Raw genomic sequence first — 15,089 nt, 5'->3', positions numbered from 1 at the left:
GGGAGGACCTGCTGGAAAGCACTTCTGAGGAGAAGGATCTGGGAGTCCTGGTGGATAGTAAACTTTCCATGAGCCAGCAATGTGCCCTTGTCGCCAAGAGGGCCAACGGAATCCTGGGCTGCATAGGGAAGAGTGTGGCCAGTAGGTGGAGGGAGGTCATTCTTCCCCTCTACTCTGCACTGGTGAGGCCACAACTGGAATACTGCGTCCAGTTCTGGGCTCTCCAGTTCAAGAGAGACAGGGAACTACTGGAGAGAGTCCAACGTAGGGCAACAAAGATGATTAAGGGATTGGAGCATCTCCCTGATGAGGAAAGGCTGAGAGAGCTGGGGCTCTTTAGCCTGGAGAAGAGAAGGCTGAGGGGAGACCTTATCTATGTTTACAAGTATCTAAAGGGTGGGTTGAAGGGGGATGGAGCCGGACTCTTTTCAGTGGTTGCCAGTGACAGGACGAGGGGCAACGGGCACAAGCTGGAACATAGGAAGTTCCATTCAAATATGAAGAGAAACTTCTTCACGGTGAGGGTGGCAGAGCCCTGGAAGAGGCTGCCCAGGGAGGTGGTGGGGTCTCCTTCCCTGGAGACATTCAAAACCTGGATACGTTCCTGTGCAACCTGCTCTGGGTGGACCTGCTTTGGCAGGGGAGTTGGACTAGATGATCTCCAGAGGTCCCTTCCAACCCCATGTGATTCTGTGATTCTGTATTTCTGTTATTCGTCAGTCATTGCTGGCACTTGTGTACTTGGCATTGATGCCAGCACCACTCCCCCAGTCCCCAGTGGTCATGGGTCTAGGGACAGGAGGTGCTGCAAGAAAGACAATAAAACATATACTTGCCAACGTTAAGTAATACATGCATTTGCAAATTCTTGTTTAGCATAATACACTAGCATAGCAACACAATCGTCTGCAGTGAAGAGGCTGGTGATTTGCCCAGTTTAAGCAGGAGAGGCGCCCCGTTCAGTGCAGTGGGGCATGTTTTGGTGTATGGATGAAATCCAGAGGCCGTTGAAGCCGGAAAGAAAGGGAACTCTGATCAGCTCCCACTTGTATGTTTGAAAGGCTTTTCTGCCTCCTAAACTCTATCTAAATGAAGAGCGATTGAGGTGATTTGTTTGTTTTACTCAACTTAGTAAAATATGCCGGCAACTTTATGGCAACTGTAGTTACTGGTTTGTTTCTTCCCCCAGTATTGCACTGGGACAGACGCTGTCACAGGATGGGGACTCTGCTAGCCAGCCTGAAGTGGTTGTGGCTGCTGCGGCCTGCAGATGGGGTAAAATGTGATGTGAGGCTCTGCGTCCCCCTCAGGTCATCATGAGTATTTTATATCAGATGAGGAATAGTCCAGCTAAAGTATCTCAGTGGTCCTCTGATGGTAAAAGGGGTTTGCATTGCAGTTGGAGCTGTCTCGTGCTGTGTCAGATGGGGCATAAGCATCTTAGGGATGAAGCCTGTCAGTTTGAGTGGTGTGGGAGGTGTGTGTTAAATGGTGTTGCAAGGTGAGCAGTGTGACTTGGGCTCACAGACCTGCTCCTGGGTAGCAGTTTCTGGGACCGTTGGGCACTGCAGCAAGAGAGAGCTTTGGGGTAGGATTTGAGAGAGTAATGTTACAGCTTTCTGGGCACTTACAAGGAGCTTATTCCTGGTGTGACAGTGCTCACACCAAAGCCTGGTGGGACAGGCACAGCTGATGTCTTTGTGGCATGAAGTTCAAATTGGTCTCGCAGCTGTATGAGAGTGGTGATGGAGCTGGGCTGAGCCTGGAGAACTGCACGAGCTTTCTGTGAAGTGAAAGGATGGAGGAAGAAAAGGATAAGTGCATGTGTGTGTACCCAGGCTGGAAGCGATGGTCTAAGCAGCTCTTTGAGTACGCACATACCTGGAAACCAGGATTTGTTATGGACCGACAGAGAGGCTGTGGTACGCAAGGTTAACGATAGGGGTGTGGGAAAGAGATTGCCGCTCTGAAACTCACAGTTTACCTAAAGCTATGGTGCATTTGAGATGAGTTTACATAGTCATTTTGCATGTAGTCTTTCGATTTCAAAAAAAAAAAAAAAAAAAAATTTGTGGAAATCATGTGATTTGTTTTAGGTGCTCCTGGGAGTCTCAGGAGAAGTAGTATGTGTGAGTCAAGTGTTTTAGCTCTGTGCCCTTGAAATTCTGCAATGCTGGTGACAAAATTAGCAGGGAGTTTTACTGCTTGTCTGTCTTGTAATATTTTTATGATCTGCTTGAGTTTATGCTGTCTGTCTGGTGGGGAATCTGAGCAGCTTCATTGTGCTGAGAAGTGCGTTTCTGCATCTTTTGCCACTGCCTCTTCTCCCTGTTTGTGCACAGTCCTCTTCGTTACTTACATCAGTTTCTTCTCGAGACAGGGTTGGGGAGTGAAAAGGAATCATCTTGCCTGAGCAAAGACACTCATTCAGGTCACAAAATGGGATGATTATAAATGTTTTATGGTGGTGGTAGGAAATTCAGGATATCTACAGGCAATGTGGGCTTTGTTTTTGAAAAAGTGTGTGGAACAGTCACAAACATAGTGATCTATTTCTTCCTCGTTCTACTGTTAGAGGCACAGCATTAATTAGTGTAATGATAGCTAAAGGCACATTTTACATTTTCAGTAAGGACTGCTTAACTCCTGCTGTCAAAAGTAAGCTGTAAAGATTGCAAATAGTGACCTGAGGATCTGTTTAGTTGAGGATAAACAGATTTAATTGTTTTAAATTACTGAATAACAATATTTAGCAAGGATGTTAGCAAGTTGAAAACCTATGCTTCTATATGTATATTTTGACATCGTTCTTTGTTCCTTAGTATCTGGTATTTTTAGACTACAAGTTTCTTGATGTTTCTGATATACACATTTAACATTTATATTTTAATCACCTATGTGCCAGTGGTTGCAATTTTACAAAAACCTGTTTTTGAAGTGACAGTTTCACTGGGCAAGTCATGCAGTTATCCTGTCCCAAAGTCATCACCTGGCAGATCAGCAATGAAGTTTGAGTGTGTTGATCAGTAGATCAATGGTTCAGCCAGCTGTTTGGACTACAGGGGTGATTAGTGCTGCTTCTGTGGCTATGGTGCTGGAGGAGGACTGTGTGTGCGTTATCCCTCTGGCTTATACTGCTGTTGAGCGATTAGCTGCATTATTTGTTTCTTTATAAATATCACATCCCTACAGATCTTTCATCCTTGGATGGAATTTTTTGTGAGCTTTTTCTTTTTTTCTTATGTTAGCAAAGATAAAGCCAAATTTACTTAAAAAATGAAACAAAACAATGTAGTTCATTATGTTTGGTGTTTACACCCGGACTCTGGATTTTCACTGTGCTTTGCATGAAGTGCCTACTAAAATAATAAAAGGGGCGGAATGGCTACTTTCTTTTTGCAAAACTTGGTAATTACATATTATACACTGGGATTAATTGGGTATGCCACCTGTGCGTTAAGAAGAACATCAGTGCAAAGTTCTGCCTTTTGTTTTAGTGTAGAGTAGAATTAAAGCTAGATTGTCCCACGAGCAGTGGGAAGAGAGAGAGAACAAATTCATTGTCACAAAGCAGGCATGTGGCTATGTTTGCTGTTGATTTTATTGTCAACCTTACCGAGTGACCTTGTTGGTTTATATGGTTGCTCTTCTCAATAACTTTTGACTGTGTTGTCTGATTTCCACCAGTGCTGACACTTAACAAAATCTCAAAGCACTGAAGTTCCTAAATATTTGACATTGGCAGCTGGAGGAGAGACAGAGATATGTGTCCTCACTGAGGGAAGGGCAAAATGTAATATAATAGAGCAAATATTTTAGTGCTGTAAATTGTACAAGCCCATACAGCAGCATGAAACCAAGCAGCATCTTTTATGGCACCTGCCTCCCAGTGCTTCTGAAGACACAAATGACCTCTGCTTCCTGCCCCGATCTCCCTGTCCCTTCCAGCTGCAGCGTCAGCCTTTGGTTTCACAAGGCATTACCGCTTGTGGCCATACCCTCTTAAAACACCACCATGCCTCTCTTCTTCCCAGCCACAGCGCCTGGGTTTTTTTACTGGCACCAGTAGCAATGTACTGGTGGTGAGAGCCATTACCCTCATCTGATCTGGAATATGTGACCACAGCCTGGGGCTGAATCAGGTATCACTTGTTTTGCAGAGTCCTCAGTATCCTGAACACTTACCTGAAAGTATCCATGCAATTCTTAACTTTTAAGATACGGACATTTTACTTACACTGTACATAGATACTTTTAGCACACACAGTATAAATTCTAATTAAGCTGAGTGAAAGACTGAAACTCTGCTGGGAGATAATTTGAAATAGGTTGAAGTTTTGCCTTATGATTTGTGTGAACTACTCGTAATAGTTTTGGAGTAGGATCAAAGGTGCACTTAAAAGTAGGATTTTAATCTTAGTTTAATCTGGTTGTCAGCAAAAGGAATCAAAGTTTACAGATGTTACACGAGAGTAGATTATCACAGAACAATTTTGTATTTGTACTGGACTTTACTCTCTTCGGGTACTTTGCAAACATTTAATTGTGGTGAAGAATCAGCAGAAAATTAATTATATTTTAAAAAGTAAAATTGCAATGCAGAATGTAGAAAGCACAACGCTTAGTTGTTAATGCTTCAGAAAAGCTAAGAGACAGATGCACAAAGTTCAATAGATTGGCAAGTACAAGACAAATTTCCATGGTTTGATCCATGCCAGTGCAAGAATGTGAAGCCTGTTAATGCTCCACTACTTTTTCCTCACTGTAATAATGGATATTTTGTTAAAAGTGTGGTTTTATGGTTCAGTGCTCTCTGTTGAAGCACTCGTGACATTATGAGATTGGAGCAATTACCTAGAAAGCAACAGATATTGCGATGTACTTGATTAGTCAGGAAAAAAACACTGGAATAATAAAAAAAAAAAAACCAAACCATAAAACCCATCACCCTTAAATTAGTGCTTTTGATTGGGGTAAAAGTATTGCCTTCTTTCAAACCAAATGCTTGATAAGTTACATATTTTTCATGTCAGATGCTTATGTTCACCTTTAGTTCAGTCTGTCTTGATGAAATGAAAGTTCCTGTGGTTAATAAAATCTATATCCCCTCAGCCAGATAACCTATATGTAATATTGTCTGGACATTTCTGGGAGAGAGGATTATATTACCCACCCTGACCTTTGTCTGATACGGGGCTACAGCTTTTGGTCTTTGATTACCATCTCACTTTTACAAGGGATCTTGGGTCAGGTTTTAACCACACCAAACAGACATTCATCAGTTTGGTGCTAGGTAAAAAACTGCATCTTCCATATTTTGACTGCTTAAGTTGTCTGTGTGGTAACCTGCGGAGTGGGCTTGACGTTATTCTGGAGTTAAAAAAAAAAAAGAAAAGGTAGTGAGATAAAGTAGTTTACATACTCTTTCAGGTAAAAAATATTGTAATTCATCATACAAAACCCCAAATTCTTGCAAACTTTGAATTTGTAGTTCTGCGGAGTGTACCTCAGCTACAGAAATAAGCACTTTTGGGGAAATACTATGTGAAAATTGAGCAAAAACCATGGACAGCCCATAGCAAAACCAATGTCGAGGCTGCTGCTTTTAAAGGAGATTTAATGTTTTACCTTGTATGTTGGTACATTAAAGCTTAAATATCCTACTCTCTCTTTTCCAGACAGGAGAAGTCTCTGCCAGCCAAGAAATCAGCAAAAATATTTCACAATGGATGTAGACGATGAAGAAAACATGAGTAAGATGTGCTTATTTACACAGTAATAAAATACGTAATTATTTCTGAAGGTGACTTTTTCTCATGAGGACAGGGACGACTATGAAGAAACTTCAGAAGCATAACAATATTATTTCTTTGTATGTTTTAAAATAAGATATACAAGAGTGAATCAGAGCTTTTGCATTATGTGTTTTATATACACATAGTTATATGCTAGTCTAGTTATACTTTGTTTCATATTTTTCTTCCAATAACTGACTAATTAAACAAAATATTTTCCTGTTTTGAACCAGCAATGAAGAAGAGAGGGACAATATTAGTAATGCCAGTGCTGAGGGTTAGAGACCAGTCAGAAGGGAGAGGTGAGACAAAGGAGATGGAGTTGAAGTGTATAAAATAAATGAGAGAAAGTAGAAATGAAGGAAGGAAAAGTAGAAGGAGGAGCCAGAAGATATCTTCCAGGTCTTGCATGGCTGATTATTCTGATTGGATGCTGATTGTTCCAACCCTGAGCTACTGAATTACTAAAGTGCATTTAAACACAAAAATAGTCAAATATAGTAATCATCTTGGTGCACACACTGGCAAATTTCTGCAAGGTTGCTAACTCTATGGTATAGTTAAGATCTGACAACCTGTGGAGAAAAGTGTTCTCATCAAAACATCAAAAAAATATTTTTACTATTATTGGCCTTTCAACTATCTTTTTGTGTGAATGAGAGAAATGTTGCTACAATGCTGATGTGCTCTGCCTGACTGTAAATAGTTGTATATGATATAATAACAAATGTGCTTATTCTTCCCCTAAGTGACAATGGTTAAACGGCACGTCTCTGACAAAGCCCATCAGTGTAGGAGGCTTCAGAGCAGAAGAGTTGTAGTTCAGTCTGAAAGAGTTACCGAACATTTTTACTGGGAGATAAAGATCATTGAGTTAAACAAAAAAAAACCCCACTACAAACAAAACAACCTACTAAACAAACAAAACTCCAAAAAAACAACCCCCAAAATATTAACTGGACTATTAACAAATATTAACTGGGCTAGAATGCATCTTTTTTTCTTTGACTGAAACAGTGAAATCAACTGGAATATGCTTGCTAACGCTTTCTTTTCCTTGGTATAAAAGACATTACTTCACATGGATGCTTTAGCTATTTCTGAAAGTGACCTCCCTGAGGAAGACTTCAAAAAAGTAATTGGATAATTCACATAAGATTTTTTTGGATAAAACATCTCCTTATCTCAATAAGGAGTATATCTGAGCACGAATAAAAGGTGCCTTCCTGAGCTGGAGGAAATATTATCTCTTTATGGGGGCATTTTGTAAGTGTCCTTAAGTAAAACACTCAATTTTTCTGTGTTTGGGATTTTGTGTGTGTGTGTGTGTGTGTGTTAGTGCATTAATACGGGAAACCATTCACTGAGCTTTTTCTCTTGTCAGGAAGCTGCCTCCTTGCAATTGTTATAGGTTTGGGGCATGCATTTGTATAACCATAGTTGTCTCCCAGAAGTATGTCTTCAGATGTCATCTGTACCATGTTTATGAAAGGAAGCTACAGATAACATGTCCACTTGGATGAGCCCAGTTAATGGAAGGTGCAAGAAGACCTTCCTGCATCTGTATGCCCACACAAACATCACTAATTTGAAACATTAAATCATCACATTAGGGGGAGAGAAATTAAAGTTCAGATTCTTAAGTTCTTGATTCATGCAAATATTTTTTTTTTTTAAATTTTTTCTTTCTATGCAATATTTGTAGCTTGCAGTTACATAACTCGAGTTGTTCTGCAGAAGCCAGAATTAAAATTGTATTGGTTTGGCTGAAATGTAAGACAGTGATGAGGTTACATTAATGTCCTTGAGAAAATACAGTATTTCAGACTTCAGGTTTTAAGGTCTTCCTTCTTTATCTGTTGAACGTAGAGATGTTACAAGAGATTTGGTGAAAGATGTTATTCTTTTAGGATGATTTTTATTTGGTTTGTTTTCTTGGAGTTTTCTTCTTTTATTTGTTGCTTTGCATGGAGGGTGTGTCTGCAGCACTCTAAATGCCCCAGGAATCTGTGCTGGAATCCCATCTGCATATTATCTCAGCATCCAATCAGAGAGCCCAGTGGAAGCATCAATACAATAGAAATAAATAATTTGTAGGTGTAAATTCACACTGTTGCCTATACTCATCGATTACCTTACGGGCAAGGGAGAAGCGTGACATGTTGCAGAACGGTTGGGTTTTCTGCTTGTTTTTTTAAATGAAAAAAATGACTTATTCAGAATTTCCCCAGGCCAGTAAATGAGAGCAGCAGTATAAGAGGTAGCTAGAAACATCTTTCAGTTCAGCTAAGAGTCATCTAAATGTAATTAAGTGTGCTCCAGATCAGTCAGAGCAAGGAGAGTGTTGTCTCTCAGCAAGCAGGTAATGGAAGTTCCCCAGCTGATAAAGCATCTTAATTACAGGCACTTTTTAATTACAGAGAATAAAACTAAAAATAAACACACTTAGACAGAAGATTTCTTTCTTTACTGGCATGAAAATTTCCTATGCCTCTTCCCTTCTTGTAGTGCTCTCAGGTTTGTAAGCCTCTCAAACAAGATTTTAGGGGCAGGACTTTTCTTCCACTGAAGTTGTTGGCATGTGATGCTGTCTGCTGTGAAAACAGGATCCCATTATCAAGTATTTATATCTGTATTAACGCTACTTTAAAGTGTTGAATACACAACAGCTGTGATGGACCGCAAAGGGCTCTCTAAAGCATTCATTCCTTGCAAAATTATTTGAAGACTGTGAAATGCATAGATCTGAAAGTGTATTTAAAATCTAGGATTAAGCTGTTTTTAAATCTCTTGATTTTGGGGTATGTCAGGAGATCGTCCAAGACTGTGTAACTTTTCTGAGGCAAGACATACAACATTAACATATGAAAGTTTAATAAAAATGGAAAAAGGATAATGAAGAGCTTCCATTACTGAACCCAGAGATTTGGTTTTTTTACAATTCAGATGGCAACCTTTTTCTCCTGCCAGCTCTCTCCTATGCTTTATATGTTCTAATAGTGGTTTAACACTCATAGTACTCATTTTCATGCCTTATTGTAGCTGCGATGCCAGCAGCACAAGGCTTAATACTGGTTTCCAAATCAGACCAATAGACTTTGAAATTATCTAAGCTGTGTTTTAGAACATAAATGGGGTGGTGGTCCACGTCTGCCATGACCTCTGCTTCAGAGCAACAAAATTTTCTCCTTTGGAGTACTGATGCTCCCAGCTTGAGCTATGGTGGGATCCTGAATCAGCCAGAACTTGCAGGGGGGGTGAAGATGCTCTCACTCATTCTCTTTGGAATGAGAGACTCCCCAAAGTCTTACGATCTCTGAAACAACATATTACCAGAATGAAAAATACTGCAGAATAGAGCAAGAAAAGCAAGTACACAGTGAATCCAGCTGTGGTTCCACTGCTGTGAGAAGAGGAGGATGACCTCAGGGCAAGGGGCAATTAGAGTTCTGTGGTGTAGAGGAGGGATGATGAGGTTGAAATACTAGAGAGATCTGTAAAGTCATGAGCAGCACAGGGTATTTAATATTGGAATCATAAAACTGAAAAAAAAAAAAAAGGCAAATAAAAAATAATACGTGCCTTAAGTGTGACTAGAAGATGGGGGTTCAAAGCAAGCAATGGGAGATGTTTTCATGCAATGTGTAATGAAACTCTGAAATGTTTGCCCAGGACATCGTGGATACCAAGGGTTTATGGGATCTTGAAAAGCAGTTAGGTAAGCAGTTGGTGAAACACCTGGAAAAGGGAGAGCTGTTTCTGAACAGCGGGGAGAGTCTGGGCTGGAGGAGTTACTCCATGTCTGAATATGGCAAAATTAATAGTTTTCTTTTGTTCTTTCTTAGTGAGACAAGGTAAGCGTGCAAGTTTCTTTCCTGCTTCCTACAAGTAGCACCTCTCTGTCAGGGCATCATTTCCCTTGCCTGTTTAATGAGATGGATTACACAGTTCCTCCAGCTGCCATATTTATGTGTACATAAGTGTATGTAAAAGAACATACTTAACGTACTTTCTTTTGCGTTCCGCTGGAGTCTGTTCAACTTGTGTTTTCCTTCTGTGGTTTCCAGAGGCACTGGTAGTAATCTTCACATAAAAATGATAAAGCCAGAGGCTGTTAGTTAGTGTTAACTAAAGGATTTCTGTTTAGCCTGAAAGTCATATTGATTGATAACAAATTCTTGGTACCACTAGCAAGAGTCATGTTCCAGAAGTGGTGTTTTAGATTAGATGTACTTTTTGGAGATTACAGTTTCAGGTAAGAAACTCACTGTAAGGAAAGTTTTAAAAATTCACTCTGTTGTCCTTAGATTCCTTCACCATTTTTGTGTGTGTGTGTATATATATATGTATATAAAGAACATATATACATGAACACTGTGTATTGACAGTTGTGGCCCTATAGCACACATTCTGCAGGCAATATAATTTGTGGCTGAACGTTATAAGAGATGCTTTATTAAATTTAGCAGATTTCTAGCAATGAAATGCTTCAGAATATTTCGTACTTCAGAAGTGTTTCATTCTTGACCAAATTTAATTGACTGGAATTTAATATTCGGTACTGTACAATTCTTTGTTGTGCTACTGTGATTTAACAAAATGTCTTCCTACTTTGGCTCTTTCTTTTGATCTTTTTTTTTCTTTTCTTCTTTTTTTCTCTTCGAGCACCGAAAGGAGTAACCTATCGAGCTTTTGCTGGAGGATGTTATAAATGAAAATTTAGTAACCATTCCATCAACTTTGTAACCTGGGCGAAGTGATGTGTGCATAGTAGGGGATTCTTAGGGAAGACTTAAAATGTGGTTGAAATTTGTCACTGTGAAAGAGAGCTTCCACCTTTGTTTGCTCTAATTTCAATTGATGTTTATTATCTAGTATCAGAGTATATGTAATACAGATATTTTGAAGTTTTGGAACAGAAGAGTTAGAAATACTTGGCCTACTAAATTTACCTTTTCATTCACAAATGCCAATAGAAAGCACAAATAATTAATTTTCTTTATCAGGACAAAAATGAGATCTTTGGCGTTATAGCAAATATAGTTCTTTAAAGATACGTCTGATGTATCATTACGCCAACTTTCTGCTTTAGAAAATAAGTCATTACATTAATATTACAATGCATTCCCCCCCTCCCATTACAATGTCATCAGTGTGATTGTGCAGCTTTTGCCACACTTCTTGTATTTTGCAGACTTAAGAGAGGAGCTTTATCATGATTTTTGGGTTTGTAACTCCGTGACAGCAGTTTTCTTACTTTGCAAGCAATTACAAAATAGCTTCTAAATGGCAAATACAAGGTTTCTTAATAGAAAGCTGTACAGAAATACATGAAGTGGTCTTGTGGCCATGGTGGTACAGCAGGCAGCTGTAGCTCCTGAGGGAATTGGGGTGAGGCGAAACGAAAGTCTAGAAAAGCGTAAAAAAGAATTGCATTTGGAGAATATTGCATAGCTAAAGACAAACAACAGCATTCAAACACTCATCAGTCAAGGTACCTAGCAAAGAATTGCCTAATTTTTGGGGGCTCAGGTTTCATTTATGTCATTTCTCAATTTGAGCAACTAAAATCACTGAGAAAAGAAAAGTAACATAAATAAGAATAAAGTAGCATTAAATATCCATCTTCTAGTACTGGTCTTAAGCATCCATTTTTATTTTACTAACATTAGTGTGGTAGTTCTTTCTTTTATAAGTGTATGCTTCTATAACTTATACTACTGGTTTAAAGCATTTTTCAGGCCAAACATAACTTATGAGTAAAAGTTTTGTTCCAGCATGATTTAAATGGAAAAAAAAAAAAAAAGCTGCAGTGTTTTATTGCTATATGATTGTATCAAATGCATAGTTTGAAAATCATTCTTGAATGTGTTCTTGAATTATTGAGAGGTTGTATTGCATTATTATTATCTCTGATCGTATTGCAAAACATTTCACCTGTGACCACACATCACTTAACCAGTTACAAAGAGAGATAAAGGAATCTATAAATTTTGCATTTACAAGATCCTGCAACGAAGGCATTGTAAGTTACTCTTTCTGGGCACCACAGGTTCGAGCAGCACTGATGTTAAAGAAAACCGCAATGTGGACAACGTTCCCCCCAAGGATGGCAGTGGGCAAAGCACCGGGGAGGGGACGCAGCTCTCCAATGGCAGTGGCAGCAGCAGCAGAAAGCGTCCTTTGGAGGAGGGCAACAATGGCCACTCCAAATTTCGCCCAAAGAAGAGGAAGAAAACACCCGGCCCTGTTCTGCCAAAGAATGCCCTGATGCAACTTAATGAGATTAAACCTGGATTACAGTACAAACTCCTCTCTCAGACGGGGCCAGTCCATGCCCCCATGTTTGTGATGGCAGTTGAAGTCAATGGGCAGGTATTTGAGGGGTCTGGCCCGACAAAAAAGAAGGCCAAGCTTCATGCTGCTGAGAAGGCTCTGCGATCTTTCGTCCAGTTTCCGAATGCTTCGGAAGCCCACCTGGCAATGGGGAGGACTCTGTCAGTCAACACAGACTTCACCTCTGACCAAGCGGACTTCCCTGACACCCTTTTCAATGGTTTCGAAACACCAGTCCCTTCTGATGCTTCCTTCTACCTAGGGTCCAATGGGGTCGGGTCCTTTAGCTCTAGTGGGGACTACAGTTTGCCATCATCTGCCATAGCCAGCAGCCTTTCCCAGTCACCTCTCCCCACGCCATTGCTCTATCCCTCCGCCAGCGGGAAGAACCCCGTCATGATCCTCAATGAGCTGCGGCCAGGGCTGAAGTACGAGTTTCTCTCGGAGAGTGGGGAGAGCCATGCTAAAAACTTTGTCATGGCTGTGGCAGTGGACGGTCAGACTTTTGAAGGCTCGGGAAGGAATAAAAAGCTGGCAAAAGCTCGGGCTGCTCAGTCAGCCCTGGCATCCTTGTTTAACATGCAGCTGGACCAGACCCCATCTCGACAGCCCATTCCCAGCGAGGGGCTCCAGTTACACTTGCCACAGGTGAGAAGCCCTTTGGGTTTTGTTGATGTCTTTGGGTAATGACCAAGAGTAGCCAAGTCGTGCGTATTGAATCAGCTTGAACAGCATTTCTGCTGTTTCTTCTGCTTCTGTGGATGTGTGTGTGCATATCTATATATATCTGTGTACATATATGTATTAGGTGATTTATCCACTTATGGCTTCTGACAATTGCATGACCTCTTTATATTCTGTTGGACAGAGAGGAGGCTTTGTTGCTGATGCTTTCAGCCATGATCATGTCATGTAAGAGAGCACCAAGCCCGGTGCAGTGCCAGCTTGGATTATGGTTTGTGCTGAGGAAAGGTTGAATTGTGTCTTGCTCGTCTTAGGCAGCAAGACTTAGGTGGAGTTCAAGCCAGACTTACTGCTTTAAATAATATTATTATTATTTGATACAACAGTTTTTAGCAGAGAAGAAACTTGTTCTCTTTTGCAAACTGAAATTGTTGGCAATAGCGGAGCTGAATAATGTAAATCAAGGACAGATTAAATGAGGCTGATGCAGTTGCCATGAATTTCCAGGGTCTAAATAAACAACACACTCGCAGTACATGGATCCAAGACCTATCTATCCAAATAGCTGTCATTTAAAGGATTGTGCTCTAATCAAATTAGTTAATAAGTATATGTAAGTTACTTAGGCAAGTAAATCTGGATGAGAAATAGTTTGAATCAAATAATAAATGAACTAGGGAAAGTACCAAACATACCAGACATAGACGAGAAATTTAAAGTAGCTAGAATGGAGTAGTTTTTTTAAATGAAGAAAAATTCTCCCTTATTTGCTTGCTTGTATTTCTCCCCAGTCAAACTACGGTAATGATTGTTTGACTAGCCTATTTCTACCGTATCTCTTGGGTCTTTTAAATTATATCATATTCCTGTCTATATTCAAATTCACTGACCTGTGACTTCTTTGCAACTTTCTATTTGTTTATTACGAGAATTTCAAGGCTTTGACCTTTTCTATCTCAAAAACATTGTTTTAGATTTCATTAAAAATATAAGATACTGGTCTGATTTGATAATGTGGGGTTTAAGAGTATAAGTAGATGTTGTGACTATTTTAAGTATTTTTTCTCAAAAATGCATGGACAATATGCATCATTTAGAAATTCCTATACTTTTTCTTTTTAATGTTGCTCAATTATTGCATTATTGATGACTGTTTCCTTCATTTTCAAATCTAGGATCATGCTATTTCAAGTAGTTGTGATTTCTTCCGTAGATTCAGTAATCTCTGCTGTGCTTTTAAAAGTAGATTTTGCCACAGACACCAAAAAAAATTCACTGCTCGTAATTTATGTGTTATTAGTTCTTGAATCAGCAAAATGGTGAAAATTGGAGCTGGAGTAGGGAAGTGGGAGAGAGCACAAGGTGAGACATGAAAGAAGTGTCATTCTAAGAGGATAAAGTTGTTTCTCCATCTAGCAGCCCAGAGTACAAAGCTTACACAGCCTCTTTTCTTCAAGACACTTTGATGGACTGCTGGGCAGTGCTGGTTTTATTTCTGAGCTCCTTGCCTTTGTCAGGTTTTCACCGAGTCCCAGGTAGCTTTCCCAGAGCTTATGGGATGATCAGGGTGTTCAAGGGTAGGGTACAGTGTTAAAAAACCAAAAAAGCAACCCACACAAATGCTACTTTTAATTTTTTGCAGTGCTTCTGCACCAACCTTGATACCCATATTGTGTACAACAAAGCATGCCCCAGGGCTGGCTTGTGTTTCACCTGTCTTATAGGTGTGCACTGAAAAAGGCTGATTGGGTGTGTAGAACCGAGTGAGCTTCTGGAGTAAGGCAGAATACGCTGGGTGGGAATGGGGGGGTTGCTGTAACTGCCTAATGTAGACCTGATGCAAAGACAGTTATTTCTTCAGAGACTTTTGATCAGCTTGTCATCAGGACGTCGTGGACCTTTCTGTACTTCACGGTATTGTATTACTCTGCTTTTAATTAAAATTAGCTGTCAAGTTCTTGGAATTTTATCAGGTCTGTTACATATACTTTGTACATATTCATATGTACATACAAAGTATGTATACATACATACTTTGGTCTGGCATCTGTCACTGATTAATAAGGGATTTAAGCATTTGTGATGTTTTCAGGTCCTGCTTTATCTTTTTTTTTTTTTTTAACTTTGTGAGTCGTTTTATTTTTTTACAGAATGTTTACTCAGGATCCGTAAAGATGTTAAATTTGGATATAATCCTGAAGTGGGTGAAGTCACAAACAGTGGAGAGTACAGGAATGATGTAAATGGAGATGGGATTTGTTATAAACCATAGAC

The 15,089-nt window shown here is 39.8% G+C and overlaps 1 protein-coding gene across 1 annotated transcript in view; it reads left to right on the top strand.

Annotated features, from left to right (window-relative positions):
* The first annotated feature begins 5,687 nt into the window (after nucleotides 1-5,687).
* Nucleotides 5,688-15,089, top strand: part of ADARB1 (adenosine deaminase RNA specific B1) — a 50,638-nt gene continuing 41,236 nt past the window's right edge. Inside the window, exons 1-2 of the mRNA XM_074145228.1 lie at nucleotides 5,688-5,753; nucleotides 11,848-12,779. Of these exons, the coding sequence (XP_074001329.1) occupies nucleotides 5,726-5,753; nucleotides 11,848-12,779 (960 nt within the window). The 5' untranslated portion in view covers nucleotides 5,688-5,725. The remainder of the gene's footprint in view (nucleotides 5,754-11,847; nucleotides 12,780-15,089) is intronic.

Source organism: Numenius arquata, chromosome 3 (assembly GCF_964106895.1).
Source record: "Numenius arquata chromosome 3, bNumArq3.hap1.1, whole genome shotgun sequence".
In the NCBI taxonomy this organism is placed as follows: Eukaryota; Metazoa; Chordata; class Aves; order Charadriiformes; family Scolopacidae; genus Numenius; species Numenius arquata.
The sequence above is the reverse complement of the archived record's forward strand: the minus strand, read 5'-3'. Positions and strand labels throughout refer to the sequence as shown.